At 41.8% G+C, this 24,233-nt stretch overlaps 1 protein-coding gene across 1 annotated transcript in view; it reads right to left on the bottom strand.

Annotated features, from left to right (window-relative positions):
• The window catches only part of SYNE2 (spectrin repeat containing nuclear envelope protein 2), a 317,000-nt gene that overhangs the window by 282,404 nt on the left and 10,363 nt on the right, over positions 1-24,233 (bottom strand). The window contains exons 2-5 of the mRNA XM_008063321.2: positions 7,124-7,185; positions 5,761-5,856; positions 5,585-5,662; positions 5,404-5,496 (exon numbers count right to left, since the gene is read on the bottom strand). Coding sequence (XP_008061512.1) covers positions 5,404-5,496; positions 5,585-5,662; positions 5,761-5,856; positions 7,124-7,185 — 329 coding nt within the window. The remainder of the gene's footprint in view (positions 1-5,403; positions 5,497-5,584; positions 5,663-5,760; positions 5,857-7,123; positions 7,186-24,233) is intronic.

Below are 24,233 nucleotides of genomic sequence, written 5' to 3'. Positions count from 1 at the left end.
CCCCAGGAGGTCAAGGCGGGGTAAGCCATGATTCAGCCACTTTACTACAGCCTGGGTAACAGAATGAGATCTTGACTCAAAAAAAAAAAAAAAAAGAAAAGAAAAAGCATATATGCAGAAACAAAGATAGTCAGACACATGGATAGATGAGACCCAAGAAAACAAATAAAATTGCCATTAAATATATGAAAAACAACCATATTAGTGGTTATAAAACTCAAAATACATACTGAAAAGGATAGCTTTTACTATATTGTACAGGCAAAATAATTAATTAAAGTCAATATTCAGTGATGTAAAAGGATGAGAAACTGGTCAGGCACAGTGATTCAAGCAATTTGGGAGGCTGAGGAGAGAGAATTGCCTGAATCCACGGATTCGACACCAGACTGGGCAACTTGGCGAGACCTCATCCCTACAATAAATAAAAAAATTAACCAGGTGTGGTAGTGCATGGCTGTAGTTCCGGCTACTTGGAAGGTTGAGGCAGAAGGATAGCCTGAGCCCAGCAGGTCGACACCGTGGTGGCCGTGAGCATGCCACTGCACTCCAGTCTGGGTGACAGACTGAGACTCCAACTCAAAAAAAAAAAAAAAAAGATGAGAAATTGACTATTTTTATATTGCTAGTAAACATACAAATGGCTCAAGTTTTTTAGAGGGCAATAGGATAATAGCTATCTGAAACTTTAAAAGATACATCCACAAACATAGAAGTATTTAATTCATTTCTCTCAGTAATTGACAGAATAACCAGGCAATCAATAATAATAGATGTGACCAACACAATTAACAAACTTGATGTGATTGGTATTGATCTGATCAGCATAAGATGGCAGAACCAATGCTCCTTTAAAGGGTGTCCAAAACTGAAACTGAAACTGACCATGCTGAGCCAATAAAGCAAATCATAGCAATACTGAAGGACTAACGACACCCAGAATATGTTCTCTGACCATATTGAAATTCTAGTCAGTAGCAAAGATACCACTGACAAAATCCCCAAATACTTGGAAATTAAGCAACAGATTTTTACATAATCCATGCATTAAAGGAGAAATAGTAATAAAAATTAGAAACTATTTTGAGCAGAATAATGATAATACTATATTCAAGGACTGAAAGATGCAATATTTTAAAGATGTCAATTTTTTCCAAAATGTTTCATGCATTCAATGCAATCCTAAACAAAATCCCAGGAGACTTTGTGTGCATGTATGTGTCTGTGCATTCACGTGGAAGTTGACAAGTTTATAACATGTACATGACATGCAAAAAGCAAAGCATAGCCAAGATTATCTTAAAGAACAAGTCAGAAACTTACACGATCAGATATCAAGACTTACTATGTAGCTACCAAAATCAATATAGTATACTACGGGTGCACAGATAAGTAAGGAAACAGAAAAGATCATCTGGCAATGAGCCACACATACAAGGTGACTTGATGTGTGAGGGTGATACCACAGTCACAGTAGGAAAACGCTGATCTGTTCAACAGACAGTGTTGGGTCAACTAAATAGTCACATGGAAATAAGTACATTTCAATTGTTTCAATATAACATACCCACAAAATCTGTTCATTCTTGAAAGACTATAGATCTAAATGGAAAATGGAAAACAATTCACCTTTGTAGAACTGTGCTGTCCATTATGAGAGCTACTAGACACATGGGAGATTTAAATTTAAATTAATTAAATAAAATTTAAAATTAAGTTCCTTTGCCATACTAGCCACATCTCAAATGTTCGGCAGGCACAAGTGGCTAGTGGCCAGTGTTTTTTTCAGTGCAGCTACAGAACACTTCCATTATGGCAGAAAGTTCTATTGGACAGAATTTTACAAAATAACTTAAGAGAATATCTTCATGATACTGGCAAAGGAAAAGACATCATTGAAAACAGGGCAAGCCGGGCTCGGTGGCTCAGCCTGTAATCCCAGCACTTTGGCAGGTTGAGTGGATTGCCTGAGCCCACGGGTTCAAGACCCGCCTGGGCAACTTGGCGAGACCTCATCGCTACAATAAAATCCAAAAAATTAGCTGGGCGTGGTAGTGCACGCCTGTAGTTCCAGCTACTTGGAAGGCTGAGGCAGAAGGATCGCCAGAGCCCAGCAGGTTGAGGCTGCGGTGGCCGGGAGTGTGCCACTGCACTTCAGTGTGGGCGACGGAGTGAGACTCCAACTAAAAAAACAAAACAAAACAAAACAGGGCAGACATGGTGGCTCACACCTGTAACCCTAGGAGGCTGAACTGGGAGGATCACTTGAGCCCAGGAGTTCAAGACAAGCTAGGCAATATAGTAAGATCTTGTTTCCACAAAAAATAAAAAAAATTAGCCAGATGTGGTGGCACACACCTGTAGTTCCAGCTACTCAGAAGGCTGAGGCAGAAGGATTGCCTGAGTCCAGGAAGTCAAGGCGGGGGTAAGCCATGATTGTGCCACTGCCCTCCAGCTTAGGCAACAGAGAGAGAACTCAACTCAAAAGAGAAAAAAAAAAAAAAGAAAAAAAGAGTATGAATCCAAACTACACTGAAATTATGTCTGTCCATTAAAAGATTGGGGGGGTGGGACTGGCAGTTGAGGGAAACTGCTAGGGGAGGGAGGGGCATACCTCATCAGCAAGGGTACCTGCATGATCAATGTTTATATACCTAATCCTGAAATGTACCCACATCTTTATAATAAAAATTAAAATAAATAAAAAAGATTGAAAAAAGCTAGCCACAGAGTCTGAAAAATTATTTGTTTGCTATCTATCCAAAAAAGGACTTTTACATGGAATGTATTTTAAAACTTATATAAATCACTACACACAACAGAGCTAAAATAAAAAATTAAATTCCAAGCATTAGCAAGAATTGGAGCAAGGAACTCTTGAACTCTGGTGAGAGTGTAAATGAGAACAACTACTGTGGCATACTGGCAGTATCTACTAAAGCTTCAGGGCACATGCCCTAAGCTCATCAACTCTATCCCTAGTTATACACACAATGGAAATGAGGGCTTGTACAAGGAAAGTGTATACAAAAGTGTTTCCAGCAGCCGGAATCATAACAGCTGGAAACAGGCAACAAAAAGAAATGTACGTCAATTACAGAATAGTAAATGGGTTGTGGTATATTCACACAATGGTATATTCATGCACAGCAGTGACAAAGAACGAGTTACTGATATTTGCTACAATAAGGTAAATCTCACAAGCATGATATAAAGTGAAATAAGTCAAACACTTATTGTATATAGTGTCTATAAGAGTATATAGTGTCTATAAGGGAATATAGTGTCTATAAGAGAATACACTTGTATATAGCGTCTATAAGAGAATATAGTGTCTATAAGAGAGTACATAGTGTATATAAGAGTATATAGTGTCTATAAGAGAATACACTTGTAATTCAAATGGAGTTAAAGATGCCAAACTAATCAGTGATAGAGATCAAAGTGGTTTATCTTTAGGGTAGAGGACAGTGATTAGAAGAAGGACCTAGGGTACTATGAGATGCTGGTAAAGTTCTATAGTTTTGCCAAGGGGTTGTGGCTCAAGTCTGTAGTCCCAGCACTTAGGAAGGCCAGAGTGAAAGGATTGCTTGAGCCCAGGAGTTCGAGACCAGCCAGGGCAACAGAGTGAGATTTTGTCACTACAAAAAAAAAATCAAAAAATTAGCCGGGCATGACAGCATGCACCTGTAGTCCCAGCTACTCAGAAGGCTGAGGCAGAAGAATTGCCTGTGTCTAGGAGGACGAGGCTGCAGTGAGCTGTGATGGTGCCATTGTACTCCAGCCTGGGCAACAAAGGGAGACCCTAACTCAAAAAAAAAAACAAATTCTATATTTGTATCTGGAGTGGTGTTTACATGAGTGTGTTTAATTTATGGATATTTATGAATCTCTATGCTTAAGACCTGTGCATTTTTCTTTATGTGTGTTAGATATCAACAAAAGTTTACTTAACATTTTCAAGCCAAACCAAAGGGAAAAAAAAGATTTAAGTTTGCAAACCCTATGGCACAATTCCACTTCTAAGAATTTGGTCCATGGAAATAATTAAGATTATATGGAAAAGTCTTTATCTTAAAGGCACTCTTATTTGAAATTACTGATAATCATGAATAATCATGAGCTTTCTAGTTATTCATGAAACACAGTGCTTTACATGACAGTGCATTCATGAAACACCATGCCTCCTTAAAGAATACATAAATTTAGAAAGATGTTTATTAGAACAGGCTGAAAACACTATGGATTACATGACCCTATTTTGTTTAAGTTATGCAAAATACAAACATATATTAATTCTTGCTGTATATATCATGAAGACTATATGCCAAATTATCTATAGTGGTTATATGTGAGTAGTGGATTATAGATGATTTTTATTTTTTTATTATCGGTATTAAAATTTTTAAATTATATTTCACATACCCAGAAAAGTATGGAAAAAATTGATAAATGCCCATGAACTATCACATTTTAACATGTTCTCATACTTGGTTCAGATTTTCTTAAATAAATAAATCACAGATACAGCTGAAGCCTTCTGTCTTTCCTCCTCTGATCCCATTTTCTCCCTTCCCAGAAAAAAAAAGAAATGCAACCCTAAATTTAGCTGTCACCATCTTTATGCATGTGATTCTATTGTAACTACAAATGTATGTATCCAGAAATAGTATATAGCCTGGTATTGCATGTTTTTAATTTTATATAAATTAATTATGCTATGTTCTAGTTTTTCTAAAAGAAATATTTGCTTTGTTCATAATTTTAAAGTTATTTTTAAAATGATAAAATAGCAAGTGAGACTTTTTAGGTAGTGCAGAAATCTGCACTAAGTCAGAATTCTAGGTCTGAAAAAAAGATATTTATTGATCGTATATTTCATAAAGCCAGGACTATAACTGTCATTACATCTTGGTGTCATAGTTAAAGAGCTAGCATATAGTGAGTGCTCAAAAATATCTGTGGAATGAAGTGAATCTATGAGAAAGTTTGGGGACAGCAGGGCTGTTGCAGTATTATTCAGACTGGACAGGGGTCCTCAGTCATGGAGGGATTTCACAAAGTTTAGAGGGTGAGATTTCAAGCGTTTACTCCAGAAGCTTCCTCCTTTTTCCTCTGCTGTAATAAACAAATAATAATAAGCAAACATTTACCACAGCAGCTTCTGTTCTGATGGATGCTGCTATTGTGGGTATTTCAGGATATCATGATAATACAGCAGTCAACTTCCATTAAAAAAACAGCAACAAATATGGCAGTTTTTACATGTTCCCGTTTTCCTGAGATCCTATTTATGGGAGACACTCAGGACTGAATTTAGCATCAAGTCACACATTGCCTTACGCTTACTTCATACTGCGGTAATTAGAGTAGAAATAATTTTCCTATCATCAAACTACTTACATGAAAGTGCAGTATAATTGTCCAAATTAAGCCAAGAATAATGGATGGGTTTCCCTCTATGATATCAGTAACATGAATATTTATTAGTTTGATCTGAAAAATAAGAAACGCAGGTTAAAAGGAGAAAGGATTCCTTAGCACCAATCTCTCCTATGAATTTTCAAGTGAAATTTATACTTACTGATTGGTTCTTTAGGAATGTCAGGGCGTGTTCTATATTGATTCTACACTGGAATGTATTAGATCCTTTATCTCGAGGCTGTGAAATTCAAGCAAATAAATTACTCAGAAATATTGCATACATTTTTTAAAAAATGAACAAAAAAGACACTCACTTGTGTCACTGAAAAATCTTACCAGCTGTTGTCCGGAAAGTACTTCTAACAGGTCCAGGAGGACATGTCCCTTTTTAATGTCTGTGAATAGGTCTGATATAACCGAGGGAGGATTGTGCTGTAAAAGGTCACAGAAAAATAACTATTCCAACTTTGGTCCAAAAACACAATACCCCTAAGCATCTCATAAATGTGCTTTGTATCTTTGAAAAAGCTATTAAGGAGTGGTTTTCTTCTTAATTAATAGAATGATAGAGAACATGCAAAGATTCATATCAAAACATGATAAGGAAAGGAGGGACTTTATCTCACGGCAAATTTCCTGTAACACAACACTCCTTCTGCTGAGAGCTAAAAACCTGTGCGTAGAAGTGGCATTGCAAACATTCAGAAACAGCCCATAGTGACCCACTTGGAGAGCAGATTACATTTCTGGAGTAACCTGCTTTTGTGTTTACCCCTTCTCAGAATTACAAGCATTGTGTGGGGATGGACAGACAGGGAACAGTGTGAGTGGCCAGTGAGAAGAGGCTCATTTATTGTGCATCTGGGTTATTCAAGGCACTTGGCATCACTGAGGGAGGATAGCACAGTGATTACGATCAAGGCCTCTGGGTCTTGACTGCCTGGGTTTGTATCTTAGCACTCTCTCTTAAAAGCTGTGTGACCATGAGCAAGTCGCCTAACTTCTCTCTACCTCAGTTTCCTTGACCTTTAAACAGGAATACTACAATTGACCTCACCTCATAGGGTGATGTGAAGTCATTTCTGTGTCATCATCATTACATATGAAGAGTTTAGGACAGTGTCTAACACATTGTTCATATTGTCATTGCTATTATTTCATTTGATGAAAGAAATGTTACTACTTTAAATATTTTTATAGCACTATCCCGTATCCTTAATAAAAGTACCCTTTTTGTGTGTTAAGAAAGAAGAACAGCCGGGCATGGTGGCTCATGCCTGTAATCCAAGCACAGGAGATGGAGGTGAGAGGACTGCCTGAGTCCAGGAGTTCAAGCCTGGACAACTTGGCGAGACCTCGTCTCTACAATAAATCCAAAAATCAGCCAGGTGTGGTAGCACACGCCTGTAGCTCTAGCTACTTGGGAGGTTGAGGCAGAAGGATCTTCTGAGCCCAGGAGGTCGAGGCTGTGATGGCTGTGAGCATGCATTCCAGCCTGGGCAACAGTGAGACTCCAACTCAAAGAAAAAAGGAAGAAAGAAAGAATAACAAACACATCAAAGCAAGATCAATGTTACTTTTAGCACATTCTTTTACCTGTCACTAGTATCATTTTGCAATGGCCTCCTTGGGGCCAAAACTTATGGAACAGGGAGGATAACAAACGCATTTATAACTTGGAGGCTTTTTTTCCCCTTACCTTGGCCAACTGTGAGTTTATCCAGCAGGTGAAGGTTTTCTTCTGAGTGTCTTCCTGTTCAGCTACCAAAGAAAGGACAACAGAAGTTGTAAAGTGAGAAGCCTCCAAAACCTTCTGAACACACCAAAGCTTCAAAGGTCTGTCACTCTGGGTATGCGCATGCGTTTCACAAGCTTACAAACCTTCTCAGACTTAGTCTAAATTTTAGACATTCATCCAAGTGGTGTTTTAGAAATAGCTCATTGATATGAGATTTTTTTTCTAAAGCCATGGGTTCACTGACAAGAAAAATTGTTTTTTTATATTTTTTATTGACAAAAGAATTACGACTACACAGTCTTGACAGTATTGTGATGAGCAGGAGGAGTCTAAGCCAAAGACATGCACTACAATAACCCCAGAGCATTCGAAGATGTTAGAAAAAACACATAAAGTAACCGCAGTGAAGTCTTGACAAATTATCTTGGAGAATATATTGCCACTGAATCAACTGTTAATGAGCTGTAATTAGTCAGAGACCTGGGTTCAAGTTCAGCTTTCATTATGGAACAGTTGTGGGACCTTGAGCACTGTCCTTGTATAACAAGTCATAAGCACTGGCCTCTAGAGATTGTAGTGAGAATCTAACGATTCACTTCACGTGACTAGCACAGACTCTGCACACAGTAAACCCACAGCAGTGCTGGCTCTGATTTCTTATGAACCAGGCAGGAGTTGCGCAGAAGACCTGAACACTCAGCGTAGACCACCCCTTCGCCCCTTCCCCATCTGGGCAGCAGCAGCCCCCACACCAACACCATGCCTCCCCCAGGCTGCTACTCCTCAGTTTCAGCAGACATCCAAGGTCTTAACCAAGGGGTAGTAGCCCTGCACACAAGGACTGAGCTTCTACTGACCCGGACCTCATCACCCCGATGGACAAGGCTAAACAGAGGCCCAGACACCCACTGCTCTGGGCCCAGTGCTCACAGCCTCGCCACCATCGACCTCCAGTTCACCAGGTGTCATCTCCCTGTGGCCTTTATCCCTGCTTATGTTAGTCAATGCATAATTACATGCACCTGCACACACATGCACAATTCACACATATGCACATGCATGCATACAACACATGCACACAAGCACACATGCATGCAGAGACACACACACACACTCCAGACTCTCGTGTCCCTGTCATTTCTCTCCCTATAATTCCCACAAGACTCTGCATGTCCCGCAATTTTTCTCATCTCCCGCCTCCCCCTTAACTCCTGAAACCCGTCTAATAATGAAGAAATCATGCACACCATCAGCAACAACCCCTCGTGCCCAGCACCCTCTCTGGCATGGAGGTTTTGCCTTCTTGCCCTCACTGAAGCCTGGCTCTCCTCTGAGAACACGGTCTCCCCTGCAACTGTCTCTTGCAAGCCCTTGTGCCACTAGTCTTCACTCCTCACGGCCACCTCTGGGTGAATGCTCGGCCCTCTTGGTCCCAGAGTAACGCCGCTGCAGTGTTCACTCGGATTGGGGGCTCCTTTGCTCAGAACCCAGTGAGGGCTCCTCACGTCACTCCCCTCGACAGCTAAAGCCATCGGCACTCTGCTGCTTCCCACTTGCTCATTCCGCCCCAACTGCCCCAACTACTCTGGCCTTCTATTTTCCTCAAACTCTCCTGGTCCGTTCCCACCTCTGGGCATTGGCATTCGCTGTCCTTTCTTCCAGAAATGCTCTTACTATGGATATCCACAAGTGAACTTCCTCAGTGGACACCTCGGTTGTGAGGTCTACCTTGACCATTCCATCTCAAACTTAACACCCCAACTCCTACTCCCTTCTCTTTGGTCTCATTCTTCTCCCCACCCCCCCAACATTTATCACTTTTTTTTTTTTGAGTTGAAGTCTCACTCTGCTGCCTAGGCTGGAGGACAATGGCACACTCACAGCTACCGCAGCCTTGACCTGCTGGGCTCAGGCAATCCTTCCATCTCTGCCTTCCAAGTAGCTGGAACCACAGGCTACCACACCCGTCTCATTTTTTGACTTACTGTAGAGACGAGGTCTTGTCAAGTTGCTCGGGCTGGTCTTGAACCCCTGGGCTCAGGCAATCCTCTTGCCTCAGCCTCCCAAAGTGCTGTGATTACAGGTTGAGCCTCCATGCCAACTTATTATTTTTCAATTCCAGGTAAGTGATTTATGGAGTATGTTTACTTTCAAAGTCCCACTCTCTTCCCTGCTGAATGAAAGCACCACACAAGCAAAGACATTTTGTCTTTGATATGTCTCAAGTACCTAGAAGAGTCAGGCCCTGAGTAGGTCCTAAATACATATTCGCTGAAATAGCAATGATGTTAATTACCATTATTGTTGTTAATATTTTGTTTACTATACTGAAGTCAAATCTACCTTTATAAGTTGACAGTCTTTTCTTTTAGGGTTACCAGCATATCTTCTACTACATTATTTTCCTTTGACTTGTCTCCTTCTCCTTTATTAATTTCTATCTAACACAGTCATAATGAACTGAAATCACTGGTATTTGGCCTATGATGTGTGTAGGAGTATGACATCTAATTTAGGTTCTCAAAAAATTTTGAAGTAGAGGAAAGCTCTGGTTGAGGAACAAGAAGGACTGGCTGTGGAAACAGAATTTTAGGATGTTTACAATTGTTTAGTAAGTATTATGACTCTTTAGAGATTAGAGCTGCACTGAATCTCAATGGAATTTTTTTCCTTTTTAAATCTGTTTCATGTTTTATGCATTACCAGTTTAAATTCATTATAGCCTGGTGATTTACACTTCATAGGATGCTCAATAATTGTTAGCTGAACTAAATTGAGTTCTGACAAGCCAACTGGATAATTTAAGCTTTTGAGCGTTATTGCTGTCTCGTATAAATTTCACTTAACAAAAGAATTCCAAAGAACCACAATTTTATCCTATTATTCAAAATTTTACTGAATCTCCTAGCATCTTTGAGATATGTTTTCAGTTTTTCCCCTAGTATCAGTAGATGATAAAAGAATAACTTTTAAACATATATTGACACTTTCCAAAAACAATGCATCAAAGGCTAACTTTGTTTCTCAATAGAGAAAAACTAGAAAACACGTTTTAATGATTCTTGGATCGGGTGACAATGTATATTAATTGAGGTCATATGCAAAAGCCAGGAGAGGACCAGCCATTCCTAACAATAAAGTAGAAATTCAAAATAATGATGAAACAAACAAGGAAAAAAAACAAAGATGACTATCTTCCTTATCCTTAAGGAACTGAGAGAGATATTTTTCTCTAAGTGATAAAGTGTGAATAAGAAACTAATCAAGATTATTGCCAGTACAAGACACAGAGTCTATACTAACTCTATGGGAGTTACTGGGGGGAGACACCATTAAATAATCTTAGAGGAAGTGAAATGTAGCACAAAACTAAGTGCAAAAAGAACACCATGTGCCTAGGGAGTTTTAGCATTCCCTGGCCACCTGGAAGCCTCAGCCATTTTGATCCATTTCCAAATGAGATGAGAAACTTTTCATTTCTACATGATGCTAGACAAAAAGGGTCTTGTAAGGGTCTGACTGGGACTGTGAACTTTCCAAGGGTAAGAAAACAGGCAGCAAAATCAGGGCACCAGCTGGATCGTTCAAGTTAGAGCACCTTGAGCAATCTAAGACTGAACTGAGGAGTATCTCCTGACAGAGACATAAACTTGAATTTAAAATAACTAAAACTCTTCTAAAGAAAATCTGAAGTTATCCCTGTCCTAACTTGATTAAGCTCTAATAGAAACAAAGGGAAAAAACAATAAGAAAAGCACTCAAGCCAAATCGCCACAGGTACTCTCCTGTTGGCCAAGGAAACAGTGCACAAATGAAATCTTCAGAAAAAGATTTGGAAAGGAATCTTCATGGCTTTTAATTTATTGTCCAAAATCAGAGAATGCCTCTTCATCCAGGAAAGCAGAACTCTTTCAATGCAACAAGGACCCTTTGCTTAATGGCAAACAAAGATGTCCCAGGTGCAATTAAACACCTTTGTAGCAGCTCAATTAAATGGTTTCGTATGTGCCATTCCATTTATCCCTTGACACACTTTTCTCACATTTTCACACCGCCTCACTCCTGAATAGCAGTATTCACCCAGGGAACCAGAGCCAAATCGCTCACCCTACAGCGGGATAAGTCACCTTTTGTTCTTTTCAAAGGCTGACCCATTGGAGAAAAAAATAATTGAGAGCCACGTGCTTAAAGCAACTTAATAAAACTCTTCTTAGAATGGCATGCAGAAAAAAGGACCTTTTAATCAGTAGATGTTAGGGATAGAAAAAGAGCAAAGAAATAAAGAGAAGAACACAATCTATTACGCTGATGAGTTTCTGTAAAAATGCTAAGCATTGGAGAATAGGAAATTCTCTATCCTGATTTTTAAGGCAAATAAATATACATAATGAAGGCAAACGTGGTCAGTGAATTTTATTCTGGCCCACATAAGTATCTTTGCTTATCATTCTTGAACCTTTTTGGACTTAATTTGAGAAATGAGACACAGGAGGCAACGATTTTCTCTAGGGGTCATTACCATCAAAATGCATTTAATCTCCGAGTTGTTCTTATTCAAGCAGCCTTTTGTGAGCCAGTAACTCAAATCCTTAGCCAGAAGGGCACTAAACTGAAAACAAATTGAGTTAAGCTAATGAAAGGGTGTGGACTTTAAGTTCATTTTAAAGCTCATTATAAAACTACCATGGCTACTAAGTCTCAGCAAGGTCCAGTTTCACAGAAGTTCATCGAAAATGTTGACTCCTTGAGTCCTTCCGGTAGTAAGAGTTCAAGGTTATTTACCCCAAGCTAAGAATCACTAGTTTACGTTCTTTCTTAAACACAGAGCACTGAAGGATTAAAACGTGGCACCCAAGGATGTTCTCTTCATCATGAGATGACCAAAGAAGCCTTGAAACCTCTTTCTATCCAGAAATTTCTCTTCTGCTTCTATGATTGGATTTTCCATAACAGGTTTTACTACATATGGCCCCAGATTCAATCATTTGATCTTTCGCTCTCCTCATTACAATTGTTTAATCGTTCCCTAATTACTTGCTGAATAAATAATCACTCCTTAGCCTAACATTCTAGGTCATTCGTAATTTGGCTGCACGACTTCTCTACTTGCATCCTATTTCTCCAGCCAAACTAGAATATTTGTAATTCCCCAACTAAGTCTTGCCCTTTTCTGCATTGCATGCTGTGCGCTCTCTGGAAGGGTCCCTCTTCCCTGTCTCACTCTCTCTCTGCATTCATGGAAACCCCTGCACCCAGGACGTGGGCACTAGATCGACATTTGTTAAAAAAAGACTTACCCTGTTCAAAAGTCCCTTTCCCTAAACTGAAATAGAAATAATCTACACTGGTTCTGACCTCTGACAACACTTTGTTAGATCATTTCTTCCTCTTATTGCTATTACAAAGTATTGGTAATATTCATAAAAAAATGTTCAGCCGAGAATGGAAGATCATACCTATACCTATAATCCCCGCATTTTGGGAGGTAGAGGCAGGAGGATCACTTGAGGCCAGGAGTTTGGGGCTGCAGTGAGTTACGATTGGGCCACTGAACTCCAGTTTAGGTGAAAGAGTGAGATCCTGTCTCTAAAAAAATAAAATAATTAAAGATTTTTTTTCAAAGAGTAAATAGGGATATAAAACAGCAATCAAAAGTTAATCTTGACTTATTCCTAACCCCTCATTTCTCTTCTTCAGAAATAGCATTAATTAACAATCATTTCCTGTGAATCCTTCTAGATTGAACACATAAAGAAAATAAATTCTAGAAGCAAGGACTTGTTTTTGTTGGTTGCTAGGTCCCTAGCTCCTAGAATAGTACCTCTCAAGTAGAAGACAGTCAATGTTTGATGAATGAATGAATGTATGTGCATGTACATAAAATGAAGATACATGGCATAGCTTCATTTCTTAAGATGATCATTTAAAAAAGCAGAGATTTGGGTATACTACTTAGAATTAAAAAGCATCTGCTACACTATAAGTTACATTTTTAACAGGAGATCATAACCCTTCCAAATATAGAAAGGAAGAAAAATACAGCCAACTTTTTTAAAAAGCAGATATTTATTTATATGTGTTGATGTGGATATATTCTTAAGTGAAAAAGAGCAAGTTGTAGAACAGTATCCTCATGATTTTATCTATATTTTTATGAAAGTATAGCTATCTGTACAGCCTAACCGTATTTTTCTATCTATGGTAACGAGCCATTGTCACTCATGTACTGTTAGCTATATACTGTCTGTGGGTTCTTGCTTACTTGGTATGAGAACTCTGAAGTTAAACCTCATGCTTTTGTGTTTTTGCATTCCCTCAGCACAGGCCATGTAGAGAACACACCCTCAATAATTATTTGCTGACCGAAAGACTTAGGACATGTCAGAAGCATTGAGGATGGACATAGTTTGGATTGGTGCCCCCTCCAAATCTCATGTTGAAATGTGATTCCCAAAGTTGGAGGTAGGACCTAGTGGGAGGTGACTGGATCATGGTGGCAGGTCCCTCATGAATGCCTTGGTGCCGTTCTCAAGGAAATGAGTGAGTCCTCACTCTGTTAGCTCATGCGAGAACTGATGTCTGAAAGAGACTGGCACCGTCACCCCCTCCCTCTTGCTGCCTCTCTTACCATGTGACACGCCTGTGTCCTCTCCACCTTTTGCCATAATTGTAAGCCTCCTGAGGCCTCACCAGAAACAGATGTTGGCACCAGGCCGAACCAAACACCAAAATAAAACTCTTTCCTTTCTAAATTACCCAGCCTCAGGTATTTCTTTATAGTAACACAAAACAGACAAATACAAGGAGATCAAACTGACTTACTGTGTAGAGAAAAAGAATTTACTGGCAACAGTTATACTAGGTCTTATCCTAATCCCTGTTTTAATAACTCTGAGCAATTTCTTCAACCAAAAAAATGTCTTGAAAAAAAGGGAACATTACCGGAGGAAAAACACTTTTATGTACTACTACTCCTAATAATTCACTTATGACACTAAATGTGTGGGATTTTCCCTCCCATGAAGCAGGGATCCAACCCTCTGGACACCAACTGGGTGTCCTCTAGTTTAATTAAGACACTGACTACCTGGAGTTGGTACAGATCCCCCATGTTAAGGGTTCAGTCCCACAAGACTGCCAATCGCAGGTAGGTGGTTCCCAGGCTACCCACATTTCTGTCTAACTTATCTATAAATCAGAAATTCCCAGGACCGTCTCCTCAGGTCACAATTTGCTATGATGGCTCACAGAACTCAGGGAAACACTTATGTTTGCAGGTTTGTTATAAAAGATAATGATAAAGGATATAGATGAAAGACCAGATGAAGAGGTATGTAGGGCACAGTCCGGAAGAGTCTCGAGCACAGAAGCTTCTATCCCCGTACAGCTGGGACATGCCACCCTCCCAGCACATGAATGTGTTCACCAACCCAGAAGGTCTCCAAACCCTGCACTTCAGGAATTTTGATGGAGACTTCAACATTAGGCATCATAGATGACTAATTCAATCTCAAGTGCTTCTCCCCACTCTGAAAGATAGGAGGCAGGGGCTGAAAGTTCCAAATTTATTTTATTTTATTTTATTTTTGAGTTGGAGTCTCACTCTGTCGCCCAGACTGGAGTGCAGTGGCCGCTCCCGGCCACCGCAGCCTCGACCTGCTGGGCTCCAACGATCCTTCCGCCTCAGCCTTCCAAGTAGCCGAAATTACAGGCATGCACTATCACGCCCGGCTGATTTTTTGATTTATTGTAGAAATGAGGTCTCGCTGACCAGGCGGGTTTCGAACCTTCCAAATTTATAATCATGGCTTGGTCTTTCTGGTTCCTAGCTCCCATTCTGAAGCTACCCAGAACCCCATCAAGAGTTGCCTCATTAGAACAAAAGACACTCTCACCACCCGGGAAATTCCAAGGACTTTAGGAGCTCTGCGTCAGAAATCAGAGCCAAAGACCAATATTAAAACAAAAGATGCTCCTAGCATCACTATGGTTCAGGAACCTACAAGGGTTTTAGGAGTTCTGTGTCAGGAACCAGAGGCAGACACCAAATATATATTTCTTGTGTACTAATGAGACCCTATTGCCAGTCCCGAAAACAATACCGCCCACTCACTGTTAGCTAGGACAGACACACTAGGGATGATAATTAAATTCGGACAATGATGCAACACATATCAGCCATGTGTTCCAACAGCCATCCCAAAGAACCCTAATCAAGTTGTCATCCACACAAAGGAAACTAAAAATATAAGGCCACCTCTTCTATTGTTTCTCTTGGAGATGATAACAAACAGAAATAAGGAAACAAATTAAGAGAATAAAAACACACAGACATGCACAATCAAAATAATAAAAGCCTAAAATATTTGAAGAATAAACAGGAAAAAGTCTGTTACTTAACTACAAAAGGGGAGACTTAACTAAGGAAGAAAGGAGGGGGACAATTTGCAACACATTTTCTTGCAACCAACCAGAAGCTAACAAGCAAACAATAAGGAAAGAAAATAAATAGTACTAAGGCTGAGCTCTCGCTTACTCAACCAGGAAAGCATGTTTAGGAGATAATCCCTGGCTAACATAACTCCTGAGTACAGTGTACAACCACTTCTCTACCGAAAAATAATTTTATTTCCCATATATCCCCCCCACCCCGGAGAATATATGTTGTCACTATAGATAACACATGCGTGCCAACCTCAGTATTCCAGGACTGAAGTCATACTCTACCAACCTCTCACCAGTCAGGTCCTCTTCCATGTTCCCATCTCATGGAATGGATACCAAAATCTCTCCCCACCCTTTTTTTTTTTCTTCCTATAGAAATGGGGGTCTCACTATGTTGCCCAGGCTGGTACAGAACTCCTGGCCTCAAGTGACCCTCCTGCCTGCCTCGGCCTCCCAAAGTGCTGAGCCACTGCACCAGGCCGACACCACCATCCTTGACATATCCCATCCCTTTTCGTGTAAGTCCTGCCAACATGCCCCCTCATAGCTCTGGCCTGGAAAGCTTCCATGGCAACCCAGGCCAGCTCTATGTATGCCCTTCCAATCTGTCCCTCATTTCAGATAGTAAAGCTAGCCAGATTACTCTTTTCACCCCTAGATGGTGCCTCTCTGCTCTTAGGATCATGAGCAAAATCCTTAACAGAGCCTACTAGACCCCGTGTGGTCCTAGCCAGGACATCTCCAGCCTTGGTGCCCGCTGCTGCCTCCCACAGCCAGGCTCCAAGCACTCCCGCCTTCTTTCAGGGCCTTTCCAAGCTGTGTTCCTGCTGCCACAGGTGCCTTTGTACCCCACCCCCACCCCTGCTCCCATCACCTAGTTAACTTCTAGTCACCTGTAGATCTCAGCGCAGTTGCTGAATCCTGAACAAACCCGAGTCACCCAAGTGCTATATTTGCTTTCATAGTGTGTTTGCGAGCAGGTGGAGGTGGGGGTAGGGGGATGATTTCTTCCCCAGGTAGCACTGAGTTCAATTTGTAATCATTGACAAGGTTATGAACACTGGCTCTAGAGCCAGGATACCAATGTTGGATCCTTATATTTGCGAATTAGCTGTCTGCCTCAGTTTCCTTATCTTTTTATTTTTATTTTTTTAAGAGACAGAGTCTGCAGGGCTTGGTGGCTCAGCCTGTAATCCCGTGCTTTGGGAGGCTGAGGTGAGTGGATTGCCTGAGCCCGCGGGTTCAAGACCCATCTGGGCAACTTGGCGAGACCTCATCTCTACAGTAAATCAAAAAATTAGCCGGGCGTGGTAGTGTGTGCCTGTATTTCCAGCTACTTGGAAGGCTGAGGCAGAAGGATCACTGGAGCCCAGAAGGTCGAGGCTACGGTGGCCGGGAGCGGCCACTGCACTCCAGTCTGGGCAACAGAGTGAGACTCCAACTCAAAAAAAAAAAACAGAGTCTTGCTCTGTTGCTCAAGCTAGAGTGCAGTGACACAATCATAGCTCACTGTAACTTCGAACTCCTAGGCTCAGGCGATCCTCACACCTCAGCCTCCAGAGTAGCTGGCAGTACAGGCGTGTGCCACCACACATGGCTAACGCTTTTTAGTAGAGATGAGGTCTCACTATATTGCCTAGGCTGGTCTTGAATTCCTGGGCTCAAGTGATCCTCCCACCTCTCCCAAAGCACTGGGATTACAGAAGTAAGTCACCAACCTTGGCCAGTCTTTTCATTTTACAATGGAGAGACAGTACCTACTTCACAGAGTTGTTAGCTGTTAGTTATTGACTTAGATCAGAGATCAGCAAACTACAGCCCACAGGTCACATCTGACCTGCTGACTGTTTTTGTAAATAAAGTTTTATTGGAATAACCACACACTCCTTTGCTTATGCACTGCTGTGGCTGCTTTCATGAAACAGTGGCAGAGTTGAGAACTTACAGCAGAGGTCATATGGCACTCAAAAACTAAAATATTTCCTACCCGGCCCAAAACAGAAAAAGTCTGTCAATCCCTGGCACAGACTGTACTTAATCTATACAAATAAAACGAATCAATTTTTTTTTTTGAGTTGGAGTCTCACTCTGTCGCCCAGACTGGAGTGCAGTGGCCGCTCCCGGCCACCGCAGCCTCGACCTGCTGGGGTCAGGCGATCCTTCCGCCTCAGCCTTCCAAGTAGCTGGAATTACAGGCATGCGCTACCACGCCCGGCTGATTTTTTGATTTACTGTAGGGATGAGGTATCGCCAAGTTGCCCAGGCAGGTCTCGAACCCACGGGCTCAGGCAGTCCACTCATCTCAGTCTCCCAAGGCGTGGGATTACAGGCTGAGCCACTAAGCCTGGCTAAAATGAATCAATCTTAAAAACATCATGCTCAGTGAAGGAAGCCCATCACAAAATGCCACATATTCTGAGTCCATTTATATCTATAGAGACAGAAAGTAGACAAGTGGTTGCCTAGGGCTCAGGGAGGGGCAGAGGTGGTGGCAGGATTGGGGATGAGTGACAGCTGAACGGTCTGGGATCTTTTTTTTTTTTTTGAGTCAGAGTCTCACTCTGACATCCAGGCTGGAGTGCAGTGTCAAGTTCACAGCCATCGCAGCCTCAGCCTGCTGGGCTCAGGCGATCCTTCCGACTCAGCCATCCAAGTAGCTGGAACTACAGGCATGTGCCACCATGTCCAACTAATTTGTTGATTTATTGTAGAGACGAGGGCTCACCAAGTTGCTCAGGCTGGTCTCGAACCCCTGGACTCAGGCAATCCTCTTGCCTTGGTCTCCCAAAGTGCTGGGATTACAGACATGAGCCACGGCATCCGGTCAGATTTCTTTTTGGGGTGACAAAAATGTTCTAAAATCAAATGTGATGGTTGCCCAACTCTGTGAACATACTAAAAACTATTGTGTTGCACACTTTAAACAGGTGAATGGTATGGCATGTGAATTTTATCTCAAATTATAGTTTGTTTTTTATTTGTTTGTTTATAAATGTATTTATTTGTATACATATTTATTTATTTCAGTCAGAGTCTCACGCTGTCGCCCAGGCCAAAGTGCAATACACATGATCATGGCTCACTGCAGCCTCCACCTCCTGGGCCCAGGCCCTCCTCCCACCTCAGCTTCCCATGTAGCTGAGACTACAGGCATGCGCCACCACGCCTGACTAATTTTTTTTTATTTTTTGTGGAGTCAAGGTCTCACTATATTACCCAGGCTGGTCTCAAACTCCTAAGCTCAAGCCTCCCTACTACCTCAGCCTCCCAAAGTGCTCAAATTATATCTTTAAAGCTGTTCTGCCCCCAAAATATGAGTAATTAATATCTATGCAATTATTTGATTAACATCTGCCTGCTCATTAGCCTGTGGGCCATGTCTGATTTTGCCTCCAGCACTTAACACAGCGCCTGTCATGCTGTGGGAATTCAGAAAATGTTGATGGAATGAATGGTTAAATGGCAGGAGAAGAAGGGAGCCGGGCTTTGTTGGTTTTTTTCCCCAATCAACGCAGAGATTTACATACTGAGTTTCCTGGGAAAATAAACAACACACAGTCCGTGACCTCTACCTGCAGCATGTGGAACACACAGCTTCGTGTAGCCACATGAATAGACCACACCCTCGTGCAAACACCTGAGATTCTTACACTGAGGCTTTTGTTCCAACTGCACTGGAACATAGCTCTGGGCTTTCTAAGTAGGCAAATCTTGTATTTCTAGCACATGAAAACAAGTCCACAATATAGATAAGATGTCTAGAATCTGGGTGCTACTTGTCTCTTTTTCTCACACTCTTCTAACTCATCTGAGTTGCTCAATAAATATCTGTGGAATGAAGAGATCAAGAAATAACTGCATTTCTTTTAGCACATAAGTGTTAGTCCTTGCTATCTTTTGTCTACCACAGAAAACTGAATGCTTTCCTTTTGAAAATCAAGACGGGTGAGCCTAAAGCCCTTGTACCTCTGACTTCTGAGTGCAAGGGAACCAGACCACTCTGCAGAAACTTGTGCTGTGGTTATGAATCCAAGATCTGGGCATTTTGGATGGCCAGCAAATTATGCAGGGTTATTGTTGAGGTGGTTTCTGGGCTCCAGCTCCCAGAAATTCTGACTCAGGGCTTCACACACCTCACTTGGAGAGAAACTTCTCTAAATCAATTCGATTGATTTACACGTGTGGCTTATTCTTGAGACAACAAAAGGAAAGGAGAAGGGCCTGGCAAAAAACAGTGATGAAATAATAAGCTCTGAGATATTATTATAATGCATCTCAATATACATCTATTATAATGCATCTCAATACACATCTATTATAATGCATGGGTATCCCAAGACACACATGGAGGGAGACTTGCTAAAGCAAGTCGGGTCCAGAGATAAGTGGGACACCCCCAGGTAAGGGACCATGACTCTATTTCATGAAAGCTTGCCAAGGAAGTGGTCAGGTAGGTATTTTATAAATGAGAAAACTGTAGCTATCAGGAAGTGATGGATTTTCATTCACTGTCAATAAGACATCTATGGAAACCCTACCATGTCTTGGGTTATATGCTATGAATCCTACATCTGGTGAAGAAGAAATTTAAATTCACATGTGCCTGATTCAAAAATACATGTTCTAGCCAGGCTCGGTGGCTCAGCCTGTAATTCCAGCACTTTGGGAGGCTGAGGTGAGTGGACTGCCTGAGCCCGCGGGTTTGAGACCCGCCTGGGCAACTTGGCGAGACCTCATCTCTACAATAAACCAAAAATTAGCTGGGCATGGTAGTGCGTGCCTGTAGTTCCAGCTACTTAGAAGGCTGAGGCAGAAGGATCGCTGGAGCCCAGTAGGTCGGGGCTGGGTGACAGAGTGAGATTCCAACTCAAAACAAAACAAAACAAAAACAAAAACAAACAAACAAAAAGAAAACAAAAATACATGTTCTTTTCATTACAATTAAAAATCAGGTGAAATGTCAAATCTGTGGCTATTCCAGCATCATCCTCTCTCTCACCTCTCCTTCAAACTCAACCTTCTTGAAAGAGTTGTCTGCACCGCTGTCTTCACTTCCCTACCTACCACTAGTTTCTCAGCCCTCTGTAAGCTGGGTTGCTCCAACTACTCTACCTAATCATCAACGAGGCCACTTGCAATATTCCCATTGCTGAACCCAATGGATATGTCTCAGTACTTACGGGATATCTCAAAAATTCTGACACTGTTTCCTACTTGCTCCTTCTGTGAAATATTCTCCTTCAGGTTGGGCATGGTAGCTCACATCTATAATTCCAGCACTTTGGGAGGCTGAGGTGAGAGGAGTGCCTAAACTCAAGGGTTCGAGACCAGCCTGGGCAACTTGGCGAGACCTCATCTCTACAATAAAACAAAAAATTAGCCAGGCATGGTGGTGCATGCCTGTACAGTAGTTCCAGTTACTTGAAAGGCTGAGGTGGAAGGATCGCCTGAGCCCAGCAGGTTGACACTGGGGTGGCCATGAGCGTGCCACTGCACTCCAGCCTGGGCGACAGAATGAGACTCTGACTCAAAAAAGTACAAAACAAAAAAATAAAGACTACACCACATGGTACAGCCTGCTCAAAATCCTTCTGGTGTTTCTCCTTGGTTTTAGGAAAAATGCCAAACCCCTGTATGTTTATCGACCCTTGAGCTTCATCTCTTCACGTTCCCCTTCAAGCTCTAAGCCTCAGTCCCACTGAACATCCAGTTCCTTGAATGTGCCATGTTCAGCCTCATCTTCTGGCCTTCACCACCTACAGCATCTTCTCATCTTCATCCTGCGCATTTGCTAACATCTTTTAGGTCAAAGCTTAGGAATAATTCCTCTGGGAAGACTTCCCAGGTATGGGTGAGGTACCCCTACTCCACGCTTCCATAGTGCCAAGTCTTCCTTCTCCTGCAGTGCACGTCACCTTGTACTGTGATCTCTATGTGCTTGTGTGTATTCCTGCAATGTCTTAGATATGTTTTAGAAGAGCATGTACCCACTCCATGTACTCAGTACAGTGCCTTGCATACAGTAGCTGTTCAAAAATATTTGTTGAATAATGAATGAATGAACCAGGTTTTAAGAATAGACTGACCTACACTTACGAAAAGCATAACAAGTGATGAAATAGTATCTCTTACCTTTAAAAAAAATCTTGCATTTCCCTTCATCACGTGCCCGATACCTGTTTCACATCAAAATTTCTTGAGAGCGTTAAGTCTACTCCCTCATCTCCCATTCTCTCCTCAACACACGCAAGTCAGGCTTACATCTCCACCACTTGAAGGAGGGAGAAGGGGGCTAACCTTGTCAGAGCCACAACAAAATTCAATCCAGTGGGCACATCCCTGGGCGTACCTAACTTGATTGCTCTGTGGCATTCAATAGAGCTGACCATACCCTCTTCCTGAAACACTTTCTTCCAGGGGTTTCCATGCCATCACATTTGCCTGCGTTTCATTCTTTGACCCTAGACACTCCTTCTCAGTGTCCTCTGCTCATTCTTTCTCTTCTGCTTGGCCTCTAAATACTGAAGACCCAAAGGTCTGTCTTGATACACACTCCGTAGGTGACCGCATCCAGTCCCTGACTCCAAATGTAGATAGACCAGTCACATGGGATGGCTCCCAGATCTGTATCTCTCTCTTACTCTAGACCCTTACATCCAATTGCTTACTTGACTTAGCCGTCTGGGTATCAAATAAGCATCCTATACCTATCATGACAAAAATAAACTCTTGATTTCCCCAAAACATAGTAATCGACCAGTCGTCTTCATCGCAATAAATTGCATCACTAACTATTAAACTGCTCAAGGCAAAAATTTAGACATTATCCTTTCTTTCTCCTTTTTACTCACTCCATAAATCCCCAGTGTTCACAAATATCCCAAAAAGTCCATGGTTCTTCACCGCATTGCTTCCTCCCTGGTCCAAACTACCGCAATGTCTCACCTGAACTACCACAAGCATCCTAACTGGCTCTCCTGCATCTCCTTATGCTCCCAGAGAACCCCGTCACCACACAGCAGCTTGAGTGATCTTTTAGAAAAGGAAAATCAGATCATGGTACCCCTGCTAATTAAAGTCTTCCAGTGGTTTCCATCCACACATCTTGCCTTAGAGCCGATGATCTGTATCTGATCCTGCTCTGCCTTCCTGGCTGTGCAACACGAGCTCAAGCCACCCTCTGCCCACCACAACCCAGCCACACGAGGCTTCATTTCCTCCATTAATTCACCCTGCTTGCACCTACTTTTCAGCTTTTCTTGGATCTATGGCCTCAGACTGGAATGTTTCTACACTTTTCTTTTCAGGGTAGTTCCTTGTGCGATTCCGTTGCTCCTATGTTCAAAGAGGCCTTCTCTGATCTCAAAAAAGTCACCCCCCAAGGCCAGGCACAGTGACTCTGGCCTATAGTCTTAGCTTCTTGGGAGGCTGAGACAGGAGGATCACGTGAACCCAGTAGTTCGAGGCCGCAAGGAGCTATGATTATACCACTGCACTCCAGCCTGGGGGAAACAGTGAAAACTTGTCTCCTAAAAAAACAAAGTCACATAGGAAATATAAGCCCCTTTAAATCTTCTGCATAGCACTTACGATGTGCTGGTATTTTTCTTGATTATAATCTAGTCTAACTTAAACATGAGCACCACGGGTGCATGAAGCATACTGGAGTTGTTCGCCTCACTCTTCTCTTCCCTAAAACTACTTGATACAAGGTGGGGTCTCGGGAAACATTTGCTACATGAGTGAATCAATGATCAGATTTACCTACACTCATAAAAATCATAATTATGTGAAGTGATAAATGAAGTCAACTGTACTTTTTTTTTTTGAGGCTAAGTCTCACTGTCGCTCAGGCAGAAGTGCAGTGGCACCATGGTGGCTCACCGCAGCCTCGACTTCCTGGGCTCAGACAATCCTTCTGCCTCATCCTCCTGAGTAGTTGGGGCTACAGGCACACAACACCATGCCCAGTTCATTTTTTAAAATTTTTTTGTAGAGATGGGGTCTGATCTTGAACCCCTGGGCTCAAGCAATCTTCTTACCTTGGCCTCCCAAAGTGCTAGAGATTACAGGCATGAACCACCACACCTGGCCTTCAACTGTATTTTTGAAACATTTTGTTTCGAGACCATCAAAACTCCCAGGAAGTTCTGCCAGTAACACATTCTGACTGAGGCAGCTAGAGATACACAGCAGAATTAGTCCCTACTCTCAAAAAACCTACTTATGTGAAGAAGAGGCCAATAATTCCAATGTTTTGGAAAGATCTTTAATGTTTCTCAAATTTGAGAAGGGTTGTTTGTGTTCTGCTTGTGAGCCAGGTGCCCTTCACCTTATAACATGACACCCCTGATGAAAATGGCAATCCCCTATGCAATAAAGGTGGAAAAAAAAACCAGGGCATGACCAGCAAATGCTGCTCCTCCCCACAGACACCAGCTGGAAAGTGCTGCTACTTTCTGCCATGTTCCTCCGATGCTGGTTCAACATGCATCACTGCTCAGGCCCTCAACAACTATAAGAAATCATTCATCCAGAATCGGATGTCTCTCCTCCAAAAATACACACATTAAGAACTTCCAACATTCCATTTCTCTGATAAATCATTCATGCCCTCTTATCTACC

The sequence above is a fragment of the Carlito syrichta genome, unplaced genomic scaffold (assembly GCF_000164805.1).
Source record: "Carlito syrichta isolate Samal-C Ts95f unplaced genomic scaffold, Tarsius_syrichta-2.0.1 Scaffold306742, whole genome shotgun sequence".
Lineage (NCBI taxonomy): Eukaryota > Metazoa > Chordata > Mammalia > Primates > Tarsiidae > Carlito > Carlito syrichta.
This window is presented reverse-complemented; position numbering and strand designations above follow the sequence as displayed.